The sequence below is a fragment of the Eublepharis macularius genome, chromosome 6 (genome assembly GCF_028583425.1).
Source record: "Eublepharis macularius isolate TG4126 chromosome 6, MPM_Emac_v1.0, whole genome shotgun sequence".
NCBI classification, from domain to species: Eukaryota; Metazoa; Chordata; class Lepidosauria; order Squamata; family Eublepharidae; genus Eublepharis; species Eublepharis macularius.
The window spans coordinates 118358214-118382047 of NC_072795.1; the positions used below are offsets into that span (position 1 = coordinate 118358214).

General features: G+C 41.0%; 1 protein-coding gene across 1 annotated transcript in view; it reads left to right on the plus strand.

Annotated features, from left to right (window-relative positions):
- Window positions 1-22046, plus strand: part of JMJD1C (jumonji domain containing 1C) — a 190933-nt gene extending 168887 nt beyond the window's left edge. The window contains exons 15-26 of the mRNA XM_054982305.1: window positions 2414-2541; window positions 2772-2985; window positions 5113-5327; window positions 6814-7092; window positions 8225-8393; window positions 10764-10854; window positions 10945-11075; window positions 11917-12039; window positions 13349-13488; window positions 17300-17476; window positions 20101-20232; window positions 20874-22046. Coding sequence (XP_054838280.1) covers window positions 2414-2541; window positions 2772-2985; window positions 5113-5327; window positions 6814-7092; window positions 8225-8393; window positions 10764-10854; window positions 10945-11075; window positions 11917-12039; window positions 13349-13488; window positions 17300-17476; window positions 20101-20232; window positions 20874-20963 — 1889 coding nt within the window. The 3' untranslated portion in view covers window positions 20964-22046. The remainder of the gene's footprint in view (window positions 1-2413; window positions 2542-2771; window positions 2986-5112; window positions 5328-6813; window positions 7093-8224; window positions 8394-10763; window positions 10855-10944; window positions 11076-11916; window positions 12040-13348; window positions 13489-17299; window positions 17477-20100; window positions 20233-20873) is intronic.
- Window positions 22047-23834: the final 1788 nt, after the last annotated feature.

The window sequence follows — 23834 nt, forward strand, 5'->3', positions numbered from 1 at the left end:
ACTTTCCAATCAAACCTAAACTTATTTACTGATTTAACACTACGAAATACATCATTTATAACTTAGTTAGCATATAAAATTATACTCTGGCATATTTATGAAATTTAGATACATGTCTTAATTTTCTACAAGAAAAAAATGCAAACATACCCAGTAAGTGGGAGACCCACAAGGACTTGTGGGAGGCATGTAATTTTCTCCTCCTCTACTCTTTCCTTTATCTGATAACCCCCATGTCCTCTTTTTCTGTTTCATCTCCCCTCTTCCTGTGAAAACTATGGCCCAATTGCTCAGTGCCAGGCACCAGACCAGCCCCAGTTGCATGGTGAGGAACTGACAAGGACTTGTGGAGAGCATCTTATATCCCCTTCCTCACACACTTTCTCTCCTTTTGGAAACCCCAATATCCTCACACTTCCACTTTCCTCACACTACCCACTTTCCCCCTGCCTACCAACAGCGACTTAGAGAGGTCATTTCTTAAAGCTATAGGTGCTTCTTATATTATTTTGAAGTTTTTAAAACCATTATTTAAAAAAAAAAGATTTCAGATTTTTTCTGCCAACCTGGGGAACTTTTCAGGTATGTAGAAAGATCTGCCTTGTCTGTTCATGGCTCCAGTCTCTGGATGTATGCACAGATTTGGCCATATTGAGAATTGGCTATATGGATACTTGCTAGAGAATTGCAAACTGTTGCACCCTAAGCTACCTTAACACACACCTTAAATTTTGCCATTTGAAAGTTTTAAAAAAATTGAAGGTAGAAAACAAATTATAAAGTAAACATAATTGTGTATTACTTGTACAGAAACACTATCATAAAGTCACAATAGGTAGGAACCAGCATATTTGAATATTAAGTTAAACTTGAGAACATTGAAACACTGAATTTTAAAATAAAGTATCATTAAGCGCAGTGCATATTAATCGTTGCCAAAATTCTTGAAAATATGTTGTATGTATCTACAGTATATATAGAAATTATCTAATATCATTGTCTTACTTAAACATTTTCATACTACAATTTCTTGTCTTATACCAACGTGTCATTTCACTCATTCCAAAATTAAAATATTTCATAGGGCTTTTCCCCCAGTGCTCCCTCAAATTTCCCAGTGTTTCCACTGGACAAATTGAAACATTTCTCAATCTTTTTCAAAGTTTTTAGTTTTTCTTCTGAATACTATGTGGTACAATACAATATAAAACACACAGTTGTACAACATGTTGCTCAGTGAGTCAGGCAGATTATAAATTCTTCAGACTTTTTCATTATATACATTAGAGCTATGCACGGGTGGGGAGATTCGGTATTCCCACTTCGGAATACCCCCAAACCCGAAGTGGCAAGCCGCTTCGGATTCGGGGTTCAGGAATCGCTTCGGTATGCTCCATGAATATTCGGAGCATACTGAAGCAAGGGGGGGAACTCACCACCACCACCACCACCCACCCTCCCTGGGGCAATCCCTCTACCCCCCACCCCCCTGGGGAGACCCCTCCACCCCCCACCCAATGCTGGGGAGACCCCTCCAACCCCCACCCACTTACCTGGTGGCGGGAGGGTCATCAGCTGGGTGGCGGCAGCGGCAGCACAAGGCAGCGCGGCCTGGAGCCAGCCAGCTCCTCTGCTGCTGCTGCCCGAGCCTGCGGGGTGGTGGGGAAGACCGGAGCCGCTGCCTCCAACCCTTCCTGCCCCTCAAATGGGTGCGGTGCGGTGGCCATTTGTGGGGCAGGAAGGGTTTTCTCCGCCTCCTCCAGCCACCACAATGGAGGTGGGGGGTTTGATGTTTAAAGGGCCCTTTAAATAAGCCCCGAAACTTTCCGAAGCATTTCCAAATGCTTCGGAAAGCTTTGCTTCGGCATGCTGGCCCCGCTTCGGGAATACTGAAGCTTGCTGAATCAGGTCCACTTTGGGTATCTTTACCCGAAGCGAAACCCGAATAGCACAGCCCAAATATACATCTGCATTTAAAAAAACCCAGTGTTGAGCTGACTCTGAATATAAAAGATATACTTAACAATTGAATTGAAAATTATGTAATCCAAACCTTGTTGATATTGTTAACAGATTCACATTGAATTGAAATATAGCTCATTTTAGGATTTTATCTGAGGATTTATTTTAGGATTTGGCATTTGAGAAAGTGAGCTCTGACTCATGAAAGCTCATACTGGAATAAATGTTAAGTCTTCAAGCTGCCACTGGACTTCTGTTTTGCTATAGTAAACTAACATGGCTACTCCTCTAGAATCCCATATTTTAGACAAGTGTCCGCAAAAGAAAAGCTCAATGGTTTTTTTCCCTGTGAATTTTCTTTAATGTATGAAAATAGAGATAACTCCAGGCTGTATAGAGTGGTTTTGTTGTATATGGAAGAACTACTGTTTTCTTTATTCATATATTATAGTTCTAATGGAACTTCTTGAAGCAATGCATACTCTGAGAGAAAAACATGAGATTAAATCCCATTGCCAATGTGCCAACAAACAGAATTTGCAAGTTGGCAAGTTCCCTTCTATGAATGGGGTGTCTCAGGTAAGGCCAGTTGTGTTCAGTTATACTTTTGTTAATATTTGTATTGTTTTATGGGGCACAGTCTGGTGCGCTTTTGTGTACGTGTTTACGCTGTTGATTTTCAGCGACATGTAAGATGCTTAATGGTGCATACTTGAAGCATAGAGTACAGGCACTATTACTGCCTTATTAAAATAACTATTGTTTTAATATTTGCTAACTGACTAATTCAAACTCTTGTGCTCCTGCAGGTTTTACAGAATGTCCTTAATCACAGTAATAAAATTTCTCTGTGCTCCCCTGAATCGCAACAGCAGAAGGCATCTCAAAAATCTGAGACCAATGGTAGTACAAGCCCAGGGAGTGATGTAAGCACAGACAGCAAGTTAACTCCTCCTGAATCTCAGTCACCGCTGCACTGGTTAGCAGATCTAGCAGAACAAAAAGCCAGAGAAGAAAAGAAAGGTAGATAATGATACGTTTGTGAAAAAGAATCCCAATGATGCTTGATTATATGTAATGGGAAACGTCAGTCTCAGTGACTGTTGATTTATACTGGTAGTTCTTAATGCTTAAGGAAGCCAATGTCACATAGTGAGGAGAAAACGTCCTTTTATCACTTAAACTAAAGAATCGCTAAGTGCCTCTTGTTAATGACCTGGTTAACATCAAATATTTTATCATCAAGCACATTTCCTGTTATAAAAATTGCCCATCTTTCTATGGCAAAGACAAGAATGAAAAGGAGATGGGAGGGAGCAAACAGTTCTCTAAGGAGAAAAAGAAAGCAACCATAGGCTTGCACTGGTCTTTCCTTGAATTAAGAGCTTAGGATTTCCTGTGGAACAGGACAGTGCTGGTGGGGTTTTCTCTTTCCAGTGATAGACCAACAGGAGGGGTGAAAAGCAGAGTGTGTGCCTGTGCAGCTAAAGCCATCTAAAAGGTCGTGCTGGTTATCAGCATGAAAATGACATGCGTATAGCATAAGAAGGATAGTCCCTGAATGCTGAAAGAGGAAGACAGGAGTAACTAGTGATACACAACTCTCAGTACAGAAGTCTGGGGTGGATGAGTACAGCACTAAGCTGAAAATGCCCCGTGTTGCTGTTTGAACAAAAATAGCTGGCAGTTGTGGGCCCCTCTATATCCCCCGTACAGATCTATTGTGGGAAAATCTAACCACATCAGAGGATCAGGTTGTATCATGTATATCACTTTTCTCCCTCTACTTCTCCAGGCTGAGCTCAAAGCCCTTTTTGTTGTGGTCTGTAAGCAGGAAATTCAGTCTGTAATCAGAAAATGTAAAAATATTAGAGAATAATAATAATAAGAACAACATTCGATTTATATACCGCCCTTCAGGATGACTTAACACCCACTCGGAGCGGTTTACAAAGTATGCTACTATTATCCCCACAACAAAACACCCTGTGAGGTGGGTGGGGCTGAGAGAGCTCCAGAGAGCCGTGACTAGCTCAAGGTCACCCAGCTGACTTCAAGTGAAGGAGTGAAGAATCAAACCCGGTTCTCCAGATTAGAGTCCTGCGCTCTTAACCACTACACCAAACTGGTATTGTGGTTAAGTTAAGAGTAGTTAAGAATGCCTGGAGCTATAGAGAGGGCTGTGATGAATAGGAAGAGATGTCAGAATTGCTGGAATTCTTCATTTATTTTGGCCACAGGCCAGCTCAAGAATAGATGCATTTATGCTCATTGGATTGACTCTATGCCCTGTTTGTTGGCCCTCCAATCTGATCCTGAAGGGCTCTTCTTATGTTCTTATAACTGGTTTTAAGTCTAACTCTGCTAGGCAGTGGTCATGAAGTTTATAGTCTTTCAAGACAACTGTAAATTCCCTTAATGTTTTGAAATTAAACCAGTAATTTTCTGGCAAGTTTTTTGAAAAGCAATTCATTTATTTAAGCTCTGAACATTTGCCAGACTATCTTGATACGTATTAATTTTTCTGGTGAACTATGAAAATAAGGAAGAAACAAGAGGAGAACATGCAAAGACAAGTGGTGATGGTGTTTACATTTCCTCTCCCAATGGTCTCCCTTGCCACATTCTTTCCCTCCCACCCACGTACCTTTTTATGTACACCTACATTAGTGAAAGGTGCTTGGTGATTCCTGGTAAACCCCATAATTCTTTGTATTTTTCACACCTTTTGCCAGTGTTACAACTTAAAGCTAAATGTCAATGTTGACAGTCTGACATTTTCCATAATGTATAAAGCTTTATGATATAAAGGCTTTATACCTTTATACCTTTGGCTCTTCTGGTACATATGATAAAAAGTCACTTGCAAAAGGCACATGTTATGTGTCACTATCCAGCCTCTCTTAGCTACAGCATCTTTCATTTTGTGACAGGTACACTCAGCTCCATGGATGAGATGTGGAGGGTGCCTTTTACATGGTTACACAGTGTTGACTGCTCTTTGAAGGATCTAATAAATCCTCTGGTGTTTGTTCAGGTGAATAAAGCAATAGTGCTACAAGTATATTGCAATCGCTATCAAGTGCAGGCTGCCAGTATTGTTCATTTTCTTGTGTCATGTTTAATGCAAGGTCATACTTTTTATTTTAGAAAACAAAGACTGTCCTCTTGGGAAACATACAAAAGAAGAACAGGACCAAGACAGTTCAGAATCTCTCAGCTACAAGATGTCAACTCCTTTGTCTCAGAATAATGAGCAGGGCTCAACATTACGAGACTTGCTGACCACAACAGCTGGCAAACTACGTCTTGGTTCTACAGATGCTGGCATTGCTTTTGCTCCAGTTTATTCTACAGGAACTGCAGTAAGTATATTACCAACTGCCATATCCTGGATGATCTTGAATACAAAGGATCCAATATCCCATAGCTTAGAGAAAAGTGGATAAAAGGTCTGCACTCCGATGTTGTGAACAAAACTCCTCCTCTCACACACTGCAGTGAGATACTTCCTGGCTTGTAACAATACAATTTGTCATGACATCCAAATCAGATACTTTAACAAATCGTAATTCATTCTTTGTTTGTTTCCAGGATTCTGATTTAATTCTGGTTTAGAATCTTTGCAAGTAAGAGACAAAACTACTTATTTATATGCCCTGGATTCAGACATCACACTAAATTACAATTTGTTGTAAACTCTAAGGTTATCTGTCCATAAGTTGGTGGGGAGAGGGAGTAGAGAGCTCATGATTATAGCCTCAGGCAGACCATTCCATAATGCAGGAACCATCACAGGGTATGCCTGTGAACAGGTAGTTGCCAATTTTACCAGTTTCCAGGGTACCACCTTCAAAAGGCTTTGCTCTGATGAGTGAAGCTGTTGCAGTTAAACATAGCAGAAGAGGTGATCCTACAGTTAAATAGGCCCAATGCCTTGAAGCGCTTTGTAAGTGATAGTTAAAACCTTGAACTTGATCCTAGTACCTCTAGTAACCAAAGGAGTATCTGCAGAGTGGGAGTGAGATGCAGATTCTGCCAATAACAACAACAGCAACAATATTGCTGCCAAGATACGGCAATAATAATGATAATGGTTGTGGATTTTCCGGGCTGTATTGCCGTGGTCTTGGCATTGTAGTTCCTGACGTTTCGCCAGCAGCTGTGGCTGGCATCTTCAGAGGTGTAGCACCGAAAGAAAGGGATCTCGCAATGTCAAGTACAGTTTGACACTGAGAGATCCCTTTCTTTTGGTGCTACACCTCTGAAGATGCCAGTCACAGCTGCTGGCGAAACGTCAGGAACTACAATGCCAAGACCACGGCAATACAGCCCGGAAAATCCACAACAACCATTGTTCTCCGGCCGTGAAAGCCTTCAACAATAATGATAATGATAATAGTGTGCTTATATACCATCCTTCTGGACAGATTAATGCCACACTCAGAGTGCTGAGCAAAGTCAGTGTTGTTATCCCCACAATACAGCTGGGGAGTTGGGGCTGAGAGGAAGGGCTTACCCAAGGCCACCTGCAGAATTAATGGCAGTAGTGGAAGTTGAACTAGCAGAGTGCTGATTTGCAGCCCGGCCACTTAACCACTATGCTATAACAGCTCTGTGTACCAACTGTCATTTCCAAATTGTCTTTAAGAGCAGACCCATGTAGAGTGCATTACAGTAGTCTAACAAGGTAACCATAGCATGGATGCACACGGCGAGATCAATATTATAGTTGCTTTGAAGTGACTCTTCACCATTGTTAGCATAAAAGAATTTTGTACAACCCTGGTAATGATGTTTTCAACAGAAAAGCTGAACAGTACTGAAGTCCTCATTTTATTTTTCCAATAGAATAGCAAAGGTGGAAGGACTATGCCAAACATTCTTGATGACATAATTGCTTCAGTTGTAGAAAACAAGATTCCGCCAAACAGAACACCAAAGATAAATGTGAAATCTGAAGGGAAGGATGAGCCAAAGGAAGACAGAAAATTCATTACAGATGATGGCAGTATATTGTACAGTGATGTTCCACATTCATGGATCTGTGACAAACATGTTTTGTGGCTCCGAGACCATAAAAACAGTAACAACTGGAAATTGTTTAAAGACTGTTGGAAACAAGGGAAGGTACGTATTAAACTTTAACCTCTTAAAAGAGGGTTAAAAAAAGACTGTGTGACTTTGTCTTAACTTTCAGATAGGTTGTTTAACAGCTATGGAGAGGTGAGTGAAAGGATTTTCCCACCTCTTTCATCATAACAGGACAAAAAATTCTTGGTCTATTCTGACAGAAGTAGCCAACCACTGCATTCTGATACCAATCCCAATCAGTAAAAAAGTTAAAATCAAAATAAAAGTTGGAAACATCTCAGCATTTGACAAATAGTCTAAGCGTGAAACAATTTGAATGGTCACTTATAGAATGATGATTTATTATGTCAGTACCTCTTTTATAGACTTATATGTGCAAAGGTTAGCCTAATAACTGTGCTTTTTACATTTCCATTTAGAAAGTTGGATGTGTACGCTGCTTAATACTTGTTAATTCATCCTAGGTTGAACTCTCTACTAAATCAATTGCTTTACTATTTGGGACCAAATTATGTAGTTAGTTCCTGTTCAATTTGTTCTTCATTCAGTAAGATTTCAGCTAGTAAAATTTGTTCTTCATTGCAAATGTGCTCTTGCAAATGCAGAAAGCCCTTCTTATCTCACAAGATTTGACCTTGATTTCTACTGTTTTCCAGTCAAGCTTGGAGACCTCCCATCCCTGCTCTTTCTCAGGGCCTTCTGATCTTCAAGAGCAGTTTTTGGGTATTGGGAACGCCAGAAGATAGTTGGATCCAAATGGATCTGTTCTGCCTCTTCTGATGATTTTTTTTTTAAGAATTACGGAGGAAAAACATACTACAAGTGTTTAAATTGAGTTTAATCTCTTGGTAATCTAGTTTGCAAATCAGCTGCAATTAAACAAGATCATAAACTAATGAGAGAGCTTGTGAACTGAGACAGATTGCAGGAGTTAATTTAGGTTGTGAATACTTAGTAAAAACCAATACAAATGAAGATGTAGATGTGTGTGGGGGGTGGGGGGGAGATGTAGATGTCTGGAATACTGCTGAGCGTGTATTGATGAAAAAATAATAGAAACTTATTTAATAGACAAGTTGCCAAAAGTAATTTCAAACTGATCTCTTGTATGTCCCTGTTTGTTTTTAAAATTTCTCTCTTATTGCCACTTCTTTCTTTTGCTTTGCAGCCTGTATTAGTGTCTGGTATGCACAAGAAATTGAATGCTGGTTTGTGGAAGGCAGACTTTATTAGTTCAGATTTTGGTGATCTCAGAGTTGATATCTTGAATTGCAAAGACAGCATTACTTCAAGCGGCAGCGTCAAGGAATTCTGGGATGGTTTTGAAGAAGTTTCAAGTATGTTGTATTTTGCATGTTTTCTTCAGCTTCAAATATACCAGCTATATATACCAGTATTATTCCATCAAAATTCTCTTCAATTTCAGTTGGAGAATTTTAAGTATGTGTTTTGAATCCTCTGCCACTGGAATCAATGGGATTTAAGGGCATTTGGCTTGATCATATCATGATTAATAAAGTAATGGAAAGCAGTAAAGAGTCTAGTAGCACCTCTAAGACTAACCAACTTTATTGTAGTATAAGCTTTCAAGAATCACAGCTCTCTTCATCAGATGCAAATGGAAAACAGGCCTCCTTTTTATTTTAGTTAGAATTTTGCATGTATCTGATTCATTTATTTTAAATTAACCCTCTTCTCCTGCTTCAATTCAAACTTACCTGGCATCTGTGTGCTGTAGCCTAGTCTTTCTTAAACAAACAGAGGGAAACATTTTGTAAAATGTAATACAAATAATAAAGAGAGCAGAGTTATTGGTGAATTTGACCGTGGTATCAGAAAATACTTTGCCATGTAGTAGTTTTAATTTTTCTGTATTAATAAGATGATGACTTAAAATATTTGAGAGGGGAGATCCAATGGCTTGTATCCTATGATCCCTGCTCCACTTATCATTCTCTTTGAATGGAACTTCCTCACCTCTCCCTTCCACTGTATTCCACAACACTACTTCTCTGAAATGCTGGCTGTGGGGTTCAGGGGACTTCTGAAAATCCACTGGACACAGGGCTTTTTTTCTGGGAAAAGAGGTGGTGGAACTCAGGACCACACAATGATGTCACTTTGGGTCAGCTGGAATGGGGGGGGGGGTTTAAAGTTCAAATCACCCTCGGCGAAAATGGTCACATGGCCGGTGGCCCTGCCCCCTGATCTCCAGACAGAGGGGAGTTTGGATTGCCCTCCACGCTGCTACGGCACAGAGGGCATCTAAACTCCCCTCTGTCTGGAGATCAGGGGGCAGGGCTACCGGTCATGTGACCATTTTCAAGCGGTGCCGAAACGCTGTTCCACCATGTTCCATCTGGAAAAAAAACCTGACTGGACATAATATGAGGGTCTGTAGTAGGATGGAGGGATCAATGAAAATAACCTCTCTCCAGGTGGCAGAAAACAATAATCAGTAGAGGTGGGCACAGACTGGAAAACGGATCAAAATTTGACATGGACTGGCCTGTTTCGGCGTTTGTGGAGAGTTGTGGGACGCATGTTTTCCATGGATACTTTTGGGCCAGTCCCTTGGTCTGTGCCTTCCCCAGACTTCCTTGCCTGCCAGCTGAAGCAAGGTGCGGGGTTTAAAGCGCCTGTTTCCATGCCCCTTGCTTGCAAGCAGCACGGAACTGGGCGTTCCCGGCAGGGCTGGCTTCAGCTGACAGATGGGGACTTACCCACCAGCCAGCTGAAGCAAGGCTCAGGGTTTAAAGCACCCGTTTTCCTGCCCCTTGCTTTCAAGTAGGCGTGCGCAGCCTGAAAAGATTCAGGTTTCCCACTTCGGTAATTTTTGGAATTATGGTATTTTACTCCCTTCAGTATGCTCCGTAAATATTCGGAGCATACTGAAGTGAGGGGGGGCAACCCCTCCACCCCCATCTCTCACCCCCCCTGGGGCAACCCCTCCATCCCCCCACCCACTTACCTGGCCGGAGGGAGAGCAGGAGGGTCATCAGCTGGGTCATCAGCTTGCAAGCAGCAGCGGGGCCCTTTAAACTCAGCCTCAAAGCTTTCCAAAGCATTACAAATGCTTCGGAAAGCTTTGATTCGGGATTTCCGAATTGGGGCCAGCATACGGATTGGGTCCGATTCAGGAATTTTCCCCAAACTGGATTCCCAAACCGCACATGCCTACTTGCAAGCGGCACAGAAACAGGTGCTCCCCCATGGGGCTGGGTTCAGCTGACAGACCCCCGAAAGTGACAGATCATGGACTAACGAACCAGTCCACGAACTGGGGCGGGTCCATGAAAAATTTGTGATCCATGAAATGCAACAGACCGACAGCCTGTGGTTTTTTCCCGGTCTCTGCCCACTTCTAATCATCAGATACAAACTAACATTGTTAGGTGTCCAAATTCACATGTGAGTATTTTCCTCATTTTCACAGTTTAAATTCCATAAATGAACCATAATGTGTTATGAATTGATAGAGCAATTTTAAAATACAAGATACTAAGGCCATAAATTGGTGCCAGCCGGTTTTTCCTGTCTCAGTAATACTGTCCTTGGTCATTACCATGGTAACTACTGTTATTACTGACTTGAAAAACAGAATATTTGCTATATGTTGTTGTGTCAGTGAGGAAAACAAGCCTACATTGTTCTTCCATCTAGTAATAATAATTGTTTTGAACATACACTGACTTTTATGTTTGCAGAGCGACAAAAAATAAAAAATGGGGAATCCGTTGTATTGAAGTTGAAAGACTTGCCTTCAGGAGATGATTTCAAGACTATGATGCCTGCAAGGTATTCATTTTAATTTGGAGCATTGCCTGTTACTTTTTTTGTGATTTTCAAATACTACTCAGCTCTTTACTTTTACCTTTATTTGCTCAGATACGAAGACTTGTTAAAAAGTTTACCACTGCCAGAGTATTGTAATCCTGAAGGAAAACTTAATTTGGCTTCATACTTGCCAGGGTTTTTTGTACGCCCAGATCTAGGACCCAGATTATGCAGTGCATATGGTAAGTAAATCTTGGTTAATAATTATGGCAGGCCAGGAGTTTGGTTGCTTCTTAAAGAAAACAAACAGCCTCCCTCCTCTTAGCCAAAGACAGCCAGATACAAAGATTATGATAAGCATTGGTGAAAGATTAAAAAGAAGACGATCCTAAATAGAAGGTAAAAACTAGGAAATATGGGTTCCCAGAAAGTTTTAGAGTGAATTGGAACGTGGAATGTGGTCATCATGATAGTATAAAGCTGTTCCATAGCAAGGAGTTACAGTTGGTAATTAGTCTGGTCACCTGATTAGATGAGACTGGGATGAGGTGGGGGGGAGAAGCACATGTATCCTCATTTGATGAAAACCGTAATAATTGTCCTAATATAAAATTCTTTTAGAAATAATGGTAAAATACCATCCTGGAAAGAAGAGCAAGAAAATGCTTCAGATCTTTGGGTGTGGGGTTGTTTTTGTTTTGTTTTGAAAAATTGAAGTACAAGCAACTGTACCTATACCAATACCTGTAAAAGACTTTTTAACAGATCAGCTCTTTTGAAATCTATCTTTTAAAACATTGTTTATACTTTATTATACCTTCTGAACAGAACCAAAATGTCTCAAGTTTGTAGGCCATTTGATCCTATTTAGAAAATTATTACCCCCTGGGTTTTTGCCAAATAGGACTTTTTTCTTTTATAAATGGTTTGTCTTTGTAAATATAGGTGGTTTCAATACCTGTGTAAATCTTAACTTAAAAATAAAAACAATCCAGCTCACATGAATTTCACAAGAAAACATTTTACAGGTCTGTTCATGAAAATTGATGACCTTCAATATCTTATACGTTATCTTTGAAAAAGGTGTAGCTGCTGCTAAGGACCACGATATAGGAACTACGAATCTTCATATCGAAGTATCTGATGTTGTGAACATCCTTGTCAGTGTTGGCATAGCAAAAGGGAATGGAGTCCCCTCAAAATCAGGTAAAGTTAAAAAGGAAAAAAAACTGCCTGAATTGCTACCAGAATAAAACTGGCTCAAATGTAATCATTCATTTTATGTGCATTGTAAGTGAAATCATGAATCCTCTTAATACATCCAACAAAATGTTCATCAGCATGGAAACTGTTAGCCATTTTTTCCACCGTATGATTAGGTGCAGTCTGGTTGCAGGTGCTGTATAATGATTGTGCCTATAGAATCCGGAGGGGATTGTGACTAGACATGGGCACGATCGGAATTATGGACTGAAAATTGCCCCGATTTTGGCGTTTGCGCCATCGGGACCGGGCTGATCGGTTCCGTCCACGGCTCCTGGTTCAGCGCTCGGGTGGGGCGCTCTATCGGGTCTCGATCGGATCGATCGGTTTACGTTCGGGGTTGCAGTCTGCAGACAGTCTTGCGCCAGCCATCTGTTCCCGAGGGAACGGAGCCCCGTGGAAACGGAGCCTGGGGAATGCCGGAGCTGTTTGCCCTCCTTCTGTTGCCCTGGAAACTCGAATGGAAGCCCAGCTTTCCTTTAGCACTGGAAACCATGGGGCGCCCTCCCACGTCAGCCTTCCCGATTCCTGATTCTGTATCAGAAACGGGACTTGATTGGTGAGGTTCGGGTACCTGGGTTCGGCGCCACCTCGGAATCACGATCAGCTAAATCGGGATTATTTTTTGGATCGTGCCCATGTCTAGTTGTGACAACTATTGTTGTTATAGGGCAGCAATGATAAAGAATGGATTTCTGCATGAACCTATCCTAATCCCAGCATTATCCATAAGACAATTTACTAGTAAATGCTTCTTTTTTAATTAAAATTGTTATAAATGAAAGAATAACAAATAATAAAGAGATAACAAAACAAAGAAATGAGATAGAAATTATAAACTAGAAGAATGCCTCCGATTTTCTCTGTGACAAATACAAGTATTTTTGTTTTGTTATCTCTTTGGTATTCTTTCTTTTATAAAAATTCTAATTTAAAAAAAGACAATTTACTGGTAAGTTCAGATCCTTAAAACTTCTTTTGATTTTTTGGGGTGTGAATAAACATCATAGTAAGTTATTTGGTGCAATTCACCATTACCTTGTGTTAGATTTCTAGCTGTTCTTCAATAAGATTTTTAATTATTGCATATAGATCTGCTTGTTGCTCCTGTTCTCTTCCTCTCTTCCACCTTTTTGTGTTAACTTGTGGTGACATATATATATACACGGAAGAGGTTATTACCTGCCATATTGCTGATTGTAAAGTAAGTCGTCTCCAGCTCTGGAATGTGATTACATTTGTAAATTTTCAGGAGTATTAAAGAAGTTTGAAGAAGAAGATTTGGATGATCTTCTAAGAAAAAGGCTGAAGGATTCAAGTGAATTGCCTGGTGCTTTGTGGCATATTTATGCTGGGAAGGATGCGGACAAGATAAGGGAGTTCCTCCAAAAGGTTGGATTTATAATAGATGCATACTATTAGAAATCAACAATATTACCTTTAGAACGGATATTCTTTGTGGTTACCTGGAGGGGCAATCTAGGTAAATCTCCCAAAACTGAGCAATAGTGGGGCTGTAGATACTTGCTCTGCATAGCAAATTGCATCTGTCATACCACGTGATACAATAGCACATCTGTCTGTTTTGCTTGCATATACACATAGCTGGAAACCTGATCCGATAGTGGGGCTGCATGGTATTTTCAGCCTTATTGTTGCCCTGTTTGAAATGAGTGTGTGACCTAGAACATACCTGACACTTTCCTACAGCTGCAGATTACATGCAGTGGTGATTGTGACTGCATGATTGTTAGTGTTGAATAAATGATTTGGAAGATTATCCACCATTACATATTTTCTTGTTGAGGAAACCCTTGATAAGCTTCTCAGGATCCACCCAGGTTTTGTTTTTTTAACCCATTCATTTCCCCTCCTCATTACAGCCCCTACCCCACATTACTTTCATCCTTTTTGGACCCCTGATCCTCAACATGGTATTTTTGGTGGTCAGAGGGGGAACCCCCTTCTCCATTTTTAACCCCCCAAAAATCTAGCTGGATCAGACCCAGTGTCTCCTAGTTTAAAAACCAGTAGTTTATAGTATAATCACAGTTTGAAAACGGGCTTCTCCTTTTCCTCAGTTTCACAGAGTACCTTGCAGAAATATTTTAAAATACATGAAACTAGCGGGTGAGGGTGAGGTCATCTGGAGATTTGGATTGGGTTGTCACCAGTATGTAGGTGATGATCAGCTCTCTCTTGCTCTCCTGGATAATCCCAGGGAGGTTGCAGAAGCTCCAGACTGGTGCCTGGATACAGTTCTGGAGTAGTTGTGGACTAATAAACTGAATCTCAAACCTGACAATTTGGAAGTGCTACTGGTTGAGCCACTCCCCTTGAATGAACAGGTCCGTAGTCTGGGAGTGCTGTTTGACCCAGGCCTACTTCTGAATAAGCAAGTGGCAACTGTGGCCAGAAGAGCCTTTTATCAGCTTCAACTAGATCGCCCGCTGTAGCCCTTCATGGTCAGAAAAGATCTGGCCCCTGTGGTACATGCTGTGGTTATATCTGCAATGTGCTGTGTGTGGGCTGCCCTTAACAAGTGTTCAGAAACTTCAGTTGTAGCCAAAATGTTGACTTGAGTGGGTTGTAGGGATCATGTATCACTACAGTCTTGGCCCATCTACAATTTGTTTCTGGGCACAAGGTGCTGGTATTGACCTTTAAAGCATTATATGGTTTGGGACCAACAAATTGGAAGGACCACCTGCTCCCTACCCAACCGCTGTGGTCATTTTTGGAGGCTCTGTTTCAGGTTCCTCCATTTTCTGAGATTGTGGGTTGCAATTTGGGAGAGCTAATCCAATTGCCAGTAATAAGAGACCATTTTTTCTAGAGCATAAGGTTATAATCTGAAGTATCTTGCAACAAGTTGCTGAAGATGAACTCACATAGTTTGGCCGTTTTCTGCCTAGTGACAGGCATATGTAATTTCCCTCTGCTGTTGCAATGCCAATACAGTGTAGTTAGTGGCGACTGGGCTTCCACATGGCAGATTTCCCCTTATTTTCCCTGCCACAATTGTCTGGCATTGGATTTTCCCACCGCACAGCAGTAGAGCTTTTTCAGGTTTTTTTAAAAATGGCAATTACTTACCGTTATATCAGTGTAACATTGTGACAGTATGTGTAACAGATTCTCTGAATTCCCAGGTTTTGTTTTTTTAAAGTCTGTAACCACTTTTGTTGCAGAGATAAGTTTTATATCTCTGCAGTGAAAGGTGATACTTTTTAAAAATTAAAGCTAGAAATTCAGAGAACACATAGTATTATTAAAAAGCAGGCCAAAAAAACCCCCATTGGTGCAAGGAAAAAATGTACATTTGATATTTTGTATGTTTCCTATTTTATATTTTGTGTTATGTAACGTTATGTAACGTTACATTACGTTATGTAACGTTCATAAATTAATTTTTTAATTATGAGAACTCTACGCTTAAGATCAGGGCTCATTTCGAGGGGGAATGCACCGAAATGGTGTTCCGGCAGTTTCCCCAAGTCAGGTGGCCCCGCTCACCTGACTTTAGGGCCGTTTAGGCCTCAATTGGGGACAAAACAGCCTGAATCCAGGCCAAAACGGCCTGGATCAGGTCAGTGCCAGCACTAACCCGGTCCCGGCCGTTTCAGCCCCAATCCGGGCTGAAACGGACCCAAAACGGCAGTTTCCGGCCATTTTGGTCCCATTTCAGCCTGAATAAGGGCAGAAATGGCCAAGATCTGGGCCAAAACAGCCCAGATCAGGTCGATGCCGGGTGGGGGAAGTCTCCCCTGCCCAGCAGCAACCCGGTCCTGGCCATTTCGGCCCAGATCTGGGCCGAAACAGGCCCAAAATGGCAATTTTTGGCCATTTTGGGCCCATTTCCGGGCTGAAGGGGCCCGGATTGGGGCTGAAATGGCCCAGATCGGGTCGGTGCTGGGCGGGGGAAGCCTCCCCCACCAGGCACTGACCTGGTCCTGGCTATTTCAGCTGCGATCCGGGCCAAAATGGGCCCAAAATGGCCATTTTGGGCACATTTCAGGGCTGAAGGGGCCTGGATTGGGCCATTGTAGGGCGGGGAAGCCTCTCCCACCCAGCAGCAACCCAGCCCCAGTCATTTCAGCCCCAATCCTGGCCCAAAAGGGCCGTTTACGGCCCATTTGGGCCCGGATCAGGGCCAATACAGCCCGGACTGGGTCAGTGCCAGGCAGGGGAGGTTTCCCCCACCCTGCTCCAACCCAGTCCCGGCCATTTCTGCCCTGATTTGGACCTGAAAGGCCCAAAATGGTCATTTTGGGCCATTTTCTGCTGGTGTTGGGGCTGAAATGGCCGGGATTGGGTTGGTGCCGGGCGGGGGAAGCCTCCCCTCCCAGCACCAACCCAGTCCTGGCCATTTCAGCCCTGATCCGGGCCGAAATGAGCCCAAAATGGCCATTTTCGGCTATTTTGGCCCCATTCCCGCAGGGATCCGGGCCAGAACGGCTGGGATCGGGTCGGTGCCAGGTGGGGGAACCCTCCCCTGCATGGCACTGATCTGGTCCTGGCTGTTTCAGCCCTGATCCGGGCCCAAACTGGGCCAAAATGGCCTTCTTAGTGAAATGCGAAGGGAATTTTAATCATCAGAATAAACATATTTTCCTTACTTGCACCGCCAACCTTTGGCCACTTCTTTATCCCTGTGATCGGTCTGGCCTTCATGTTTTTCTCTTGCACGCATACTGTTATATTGATTTAATATTCAGTTTCCAGGTAAAAATAAACATGCCCTCAATGGTGGTGGAAGGAAATGGCCACTTTGGAGAAAATTGCCTTCATTTGGACAGGACTGGGAAAGTGAACTTTCCAGCCCATAGGGCAGCCATCCAGACTTTGCTGTGATCTTTCCCTAAACTTTGCAGCAAAGCAAGTTTGGGAAAGATTGAGGAAAGCCAGAGAAACCCCCGGTGGTACACAAATGCAACATGGCGATGTTGGGAAGCAGGAGAAGTCTCACCTTCCAATGTTCTTAAACCTGTGAGGAAAGGGCCTCATTTGTATTGTCCAGTACTGAACAGGAGAGAGCTCACCATGGTCATTTTTTACTTTCCTGAGATTTTCAAATTAGGGAATGAGAATTCTAAATTTTAATTATATTTTTGTACATAATGCTAAGAGATATTAAGAGCAGACTGTCTTAATTAGGTAATCATGTTTTAATGTATAATACAATATCACAACTGTATTACAGCTAGCAAAAGAACAAGGTTTAGATGTTTTACCAGAACACGATCCAATACGTGACCAGAGTTGGTATGTAAACAAAAAATTACGTCAAAGACTTCTTGAAGAATATGGAGTAAAAACCTGTACACTCGTCCAGTTCCTTGGTGATGCTATTGTTTTACCAGCAGGAGCACTCCATCAGGTAAAACAGCATTTTTCCAAAAGACACATATGGGTGTTTGCATCAACAAGATTTTATCTTTCTACTAGCAGCTGTTACAAGATACAACTGTGAGCTTTTTTGTAATACCATAAAGATTGTCCCCACTTCCCTTTTTGAATCTTGATGTGTAATTTTTTAAGAGCTAGGAAGATTTTATTTTCAAAATTATCAGCAATAAAACTCTTCCTTGTCTTCTTGTGTGTCGCATGGTTTGGGCTGAAGGAACTGGTGATGACAAATTTCGTGAATCACCTTGTCAGAAACTCTCTGTTCTCAATCTGTTCTGGCAGGAAAGTTGTATAAATGGGTTTTATGATCCTTTGGGATTGTGTGCAGTACAATAAAATCAAGATGTACAATTGGATCCCAACTAAATTTTCCTATGTCCAAGGCATCTTCCAAACAGCAACCTTAAGATGTTTTATCCTTGTCTCCACGGCGCCTCCAAGTGCAGCACATTCAGGGTGATTGTTCCGTACTGCAGGTTTCCACATGGAACTTCCCTGTGTGTCTTACCGTCCTGTTCAGTTTGCAGGATTTTTTGTTTATTTTGTGTGCTTGCACTGTTGCAGTTGTGCGAGCTATTAAATGCAGTCCATTTGTGTATGCAGTTACCACCTTCAAAGTGTACTGGCAAATTGTGCCTTGCGTATATGTCTGGCTTTTCATTGGTTAGCTGCTTCCCCACATTTGACCGGTTGTTTTGATTGGCTGTGCGGTCCTTCCTTTCCTGTTTAAATTACAGGCAACACCTATGTTCATAACTAGTTGTAGGACTAAAGGGATATTGCTCTGTTGAGGTTTTTCAAATATCCTTACACTGTTTTGTTATCTACCTTACCATCAGGAAATCTTCATTCATGCCAAGCAGTCTTTTTGTGGCTGCATTCGGATATTAATTACGAACTTTTGGTCAGTTACTGTGCTATTCCATTGCTGGTGGGTGTCTCTTTTGTTGGGTTCTGCAGTTTCTGTGGTGGACATGGGTTATGAGAAGCAGCCTGAAGCTTCTCATCCTATATTGATTGCAAGGCAATGGATTGCCTTTCTTTCCAGGAGACCCCACACAGGCTTGCCTTTGCCTTTAGATTGCATGTTGAAAAGAAACCTAGCATGCATTGCACACAGAGCTTGAAAATGGTGCCCAGGCACAGTGCTCAGGTGTGCTCTTAGATGGAATGTTCAAAGTGAAAGTGAGGAGAGGATTGGCTGCTTGTTTCCAAGGTTGTGATTGGCCATTGCCAGTTCATTTAGCACACATGTTGTATATCATTTTTGATATATTTCTAGCATACAATTTTTTTAAAAAAACTTTGCTGTCCACTAAGCACCAAAACAAAGTGGTGAGGTAGGCAGAATAATGAGAAGCAGTACAGGCATTATAGACAGGTGAATAAATGAAATCAAGATGTTTCAGGGAGAAAAGAAGATTGGGGATCATACACCTAAGAATGAGCAGAGTTTAAAAACAGAAAAGCCACAACAGCGAAGGATATGCAACGAAGCTGTGAGGAACTAATGTTGGGAGGAAAAAAACGGTAACAAAGGGAACTGAAACTTGAACATTAAGGCTGACTGGAAGATGCCAGAGTGCAACTTTCCTGCCTCCCCACTTCCACTACAGCTCATTGATAACCACAAAATGCTGTTCTTGGGGAATAGGGAACCTTGAGAAATGACATGAGAGGAGAGTCAGTGGAAATGGTTTGATTAGTCTCTTGATCCAACTCTTAATGAAAGTTTACAGATATTTTTTCCCAGTCACAGTTGTGTTTTTCTAGCTCTCACTTTTAATATATATGTAGAAAATCGTTTCTACTGTCATTCATCTTAGAATTTCAAGTCGAATGTATAGAAATCATAGAAAAAGAGGAAGATGGTGGATCCCACAATCCACTGATGCAAGTATTGAGGGACTTTCCTGCATCCCCCTTGCCATAGCAGTCCCTTCTGGCCCTTGGGAAATTGATTCCTGGGGTTGCAGGATCCTTGTAGAAGAACATCCACTCCAGTTTAGGGGCTGTGCTGAGGAGGTGGAAGGGTGAAGTGTGAACAATTTCACTGTCTTCCTTCTACTCAGTACAGTTCCCATCCCCTGTCGTTGTTAGTCCATATTGGCCCTGCAACCTCCGGAATCAGCTGTGCTGTTCCTGATGGTCGCTGCTGTTCCTGAGAACCAGTTTGGTGTAGCGGTTAAGAGAAGCAGGACTCTAATCTGGAGAACTGGGTTTGATTCCCCACTCCTCCACTTGAAGCCAGCTGGGTCACCTTGGGTTAGTCACAGCTCTTTCAGAGCTCTCCCCCACCCACCTCACAGGATGATTGTTGAGAGGATAATAACAGACTTTCTAAACCACTGTGAGTGGGTGTTAAGTTGTCCTGAATGTTGTTGTTGTTATTCATGGGATACAGTGAGAGGTGGAAATCTGGGACACTCCGTCCCCCTCTTAGCAAAACACCCCAAGTGTTAAGCACCCTATTGTGCTGTGTGGTTGGATATAGGCCAGCAATTTAAAGATTCTGATAAAAATGGCTGTTATACATGTTTGTTTTTCTTCTTTCCCAAGAATACTTCAGAATTGTTTTTGTTTTTGCTTGCATAGGTACAGAATTTTCATAGCTGCATTCAAGTAACTGAGGACTTTGTGTCTCCAGAACATTTTGTGCAGTCATTTCATTTAACACAAGAATTGAGGCTGTCGAAGGAAGAAATAAATTATGATGATAAGCTGCAGGTAACAAATGAGTTCTCGTTACAATTTGGTGTTCTTTGCTGATGTTCATGTGGAATGAATGCTAACAAATATGTGACAGTAGAACTTCATTTCAGCTGCGATAGTTCCACAATGGTTAGGTTTCTGTGAACACTTCTGTATACAATATGAGAAGCACATATTTTGGGCTTGTGTATGCTCTCTCAAGCCCCACTCTCCATAGTGTGACCTACAGTATTGGGTTTCTGCTGAACTTGCTGTTTATTCTCCTATATCCATATGTGGGGTTGGATCCTACTATTTTGTTCCATAAGCACCTGCCAGTTCCTCCAATGTAAGACACTTTCCACTGGTGCAGGGTGTTCCTGCGTTGACACAGGACCATCATGAATTGATAGAAGGCACCTTGCACTGGAAGAACATGGAGATACTGATGGAATAGTAGGCTCCAACCCATAGAGATTAACCTAGTATTGTCCTCGTATATTACTTTCTCCTTGACCAGAGCAGGTTGAAGGGGTGTGTGAGCCCAAGATCCGAGTGCCTGTTCTGTTGGATACATGAACCAGGGCAATGTCTTTCTCTTCACCCCAACCCCATAAACCTTTCTATATTATTAGAAGTCATGTTTTTCACTTCAATAATTGAACTTACTTTTACAGGTTAAAAATATCTTGTATCATGCAGTTAAGGAAATGGTGAGAGCTTTGAAGATACGTGAACATGAAACAGAAGATATGGAAGAAAACTAAGTGTGCACGCTCTCCTTTTTGTGTCAGAAGGTTATTTTTTTATGATAGTCTACTCACTAATATAAGCTGCACGCACCATCAGTGCCAAGAAAATATGTCCGTTGTATTTTACTTGCTACTGACACTGCAACAGAATAGCTTCTCATCACAGCTGCTGTGATTTAAACTTGGGGGATTTTTAGAAATGGGAAAACATTAAGCAGCATTCTGCTATTATGTATTATAGTGTAAATAAAATTTGCAAAATGTTAAAGAATTAAGATGTATTTATTTTTGGAAAAAACACAGAATTCTATGCTCTATTGTTGAGATCGAATGTAAATGTGATTTTGTACAGTTTGGTTAAAATAATTTGGATATTTTTCACTACATTGAGACAGTTACTGTGAGTAGGACACAAACACCAGCTATTGCCTGCATTTGGGATATTGCTGAATCCGCACAGCAGTCATGTCATGATGATCTGAAATTTACTGCCAAATAATTGTAAACTTTGTACAATATAAAGTATATAAAATAGATATTACAGACACTTCAGTATTTTATTGAAGCTACTCAGTGTACAATGAAACATTTTCAGAAAGGTGTAATTTATTTAAAATTTGTTTCATTTTGGTAAAATTTATGTGGACTTTTAAAGCTAAATATTAAACTTAATATGCTATGTAAATATATACATATATACATTCAATGATGTATTTTTTTAAAACATTGGCTTGCTTTAATTTGTTAAAAGTGCAAGTGTTACATATGCTTTGTACATTGAAAGTTGAAAGGGGTTTTACATTTTCCATTAAAAGGACTTTATCAAATGTTGTTGTCTCATTGTGTGTGTTTTTCATGTTTGTGGCACATTTGTTAAAGAAGTGCTTGTCTGAGTCATTCATTCATTCACAGTGGTTGCAGATATGTCTCTGTAATGTTGACTATTGTAAAAGTCTAGACTGTTGTGTGTTTAATTAGTGTGGATCGTTCTGCCCTCTCCAGGTTTCATATGAAACTGCTCACATGTGTGCTAGTACACAGTTCAACTGGCTGAGCCAAAGAAAGTTTATCTATGAAGAATAAAAATAATTAAAACATCTTGTTATGTACTGTCTTTAATTACATTTCATAATAATATGAGCAATTACCTAGAACAAAAATATTTTACTTCTTTTACGTAAAAAAGATAACATTTATTCATTAAAATGACAGATAGTCCATGATAATGCAAGGATTTAGGAAATGATAATTATGTGGAATTTCACCTTTATGAATCTGAACAGAGTTGAATTCTTTGCTTCTTTTTTTTCTAGCAGGTGATATAATCCAAATTGTACGGCAATAGCTGGGTTGGAGGGAGGGAAGGCAACATGTTATTACCCGATCTCGGAAGCTAAGTGGGTTAGTACTTGGATGGGCAACTACCAAGGAAGACTCTGCAGAGGAAGGCAGTGGCAAACCACCTCTGCTTCTCACTAGCTTTGAAAGCCCCTTGCTGGGGTCATCAAAAGTCATTTGTGACTTGACAGCACATACACATATAAGTGGGTTGGATCCCACAAAGGATTTCCACTAACCGGGGAGGTGAGGAAGTCACACTCAGCCTATGGGAATGGTTCTGTCAGAGGAAATTTTTGTGGGATCCAGGCTGATAGGTTTCTGAAGCAAGGTCAGTGATAATGGCTATATAATTATGTATTTATTTGTAATAGAGAACCCAAATTAATAGCTGCTTTTAAATTAATAGCTGTCATTTTAAAATTCTGTAATTTAAATCTCAACCTTAAAACCTGACTTTTAGAGCTTTTGAGGGGTGGTGGTTAAACCTTTATCGGGATTTTAAATTTCTTCAAGGGATTAGGCTTTGTTACAATACGACACAACACAGAAGACTGTACTGCAGACCATCTGGAAAAGGACTGGTTTGTGCAGAAGCCCCTGCTCTGAATTCTGGATTGGGCATCTGCATTCTTTGCCCAAATCACCTTATCCCAGGGATTGAAGACAAGAAAAAAAATAGTACAATTTATCTTCCAAAATGTGGCACTTTCAAACACTGTGAACAAGACACAGCAAATGTATGCTTTTATATCCCTCTAAAAATGTGCAAATTTGAGTGTGCGCATGCATGTGGTGTTTACAATAGGTCTTGAATTTTATAACATGGAAACTACATTCTAAGAAACTTCTGCAGTATAAGTTATTCAAATAAAATAGGTTTGTTTGAGTTCTGTTTCTTTTCAGTCTGAAGAATTTGGAAGTTTCTATTATCTTTTCACATTAAAAATGTAACTACATACTGAGCAATATTTGGACTTTAGTGATATGGATGTCTTGCTTTCAGCTATTGTACCCATATTCTGCTGCTAGGTAACAAAAGCCCAGTGAATGTGCACAAATAATTATTTTTGTATGAGCTACTGGAGGTAATGTGGGGGACCCTTTTTCTGATCGATCATTTGCTTTGTTTTACCAACATGAAGGAGAGAGAGTCCTTTACATCCATTCATCTCCAGCACCTCATCTTTAGTTGGTGATACTTTAAGGCTTTACAATAGTCTGTAAACTTTACTTTAAGCTTCATACATTTCAATAAAGTCTGGGAATGCCTTGAATCCTTAGCTCCTGGAAAACCTTTTGTTTCTGTAGCTGAAGAGTAAATATTACCAATCTTGCTGTTTCTCTCAGAATCATTCTGTCTCCATTCCTTGTCATTCACTTTCAAGAATGGATTCCTTCCTGTTTGTAATGTTCAGTAATTGACTTAAAGGAAGTATACTAGGCATTTGGAATGGGTCCTTGTTACTACCATCATTTGGACTAAAATCTTCAAGTATCTTTTTTACCCAGATCAATGATGAATTCTAGGGTTTTGTGACTGGTTAT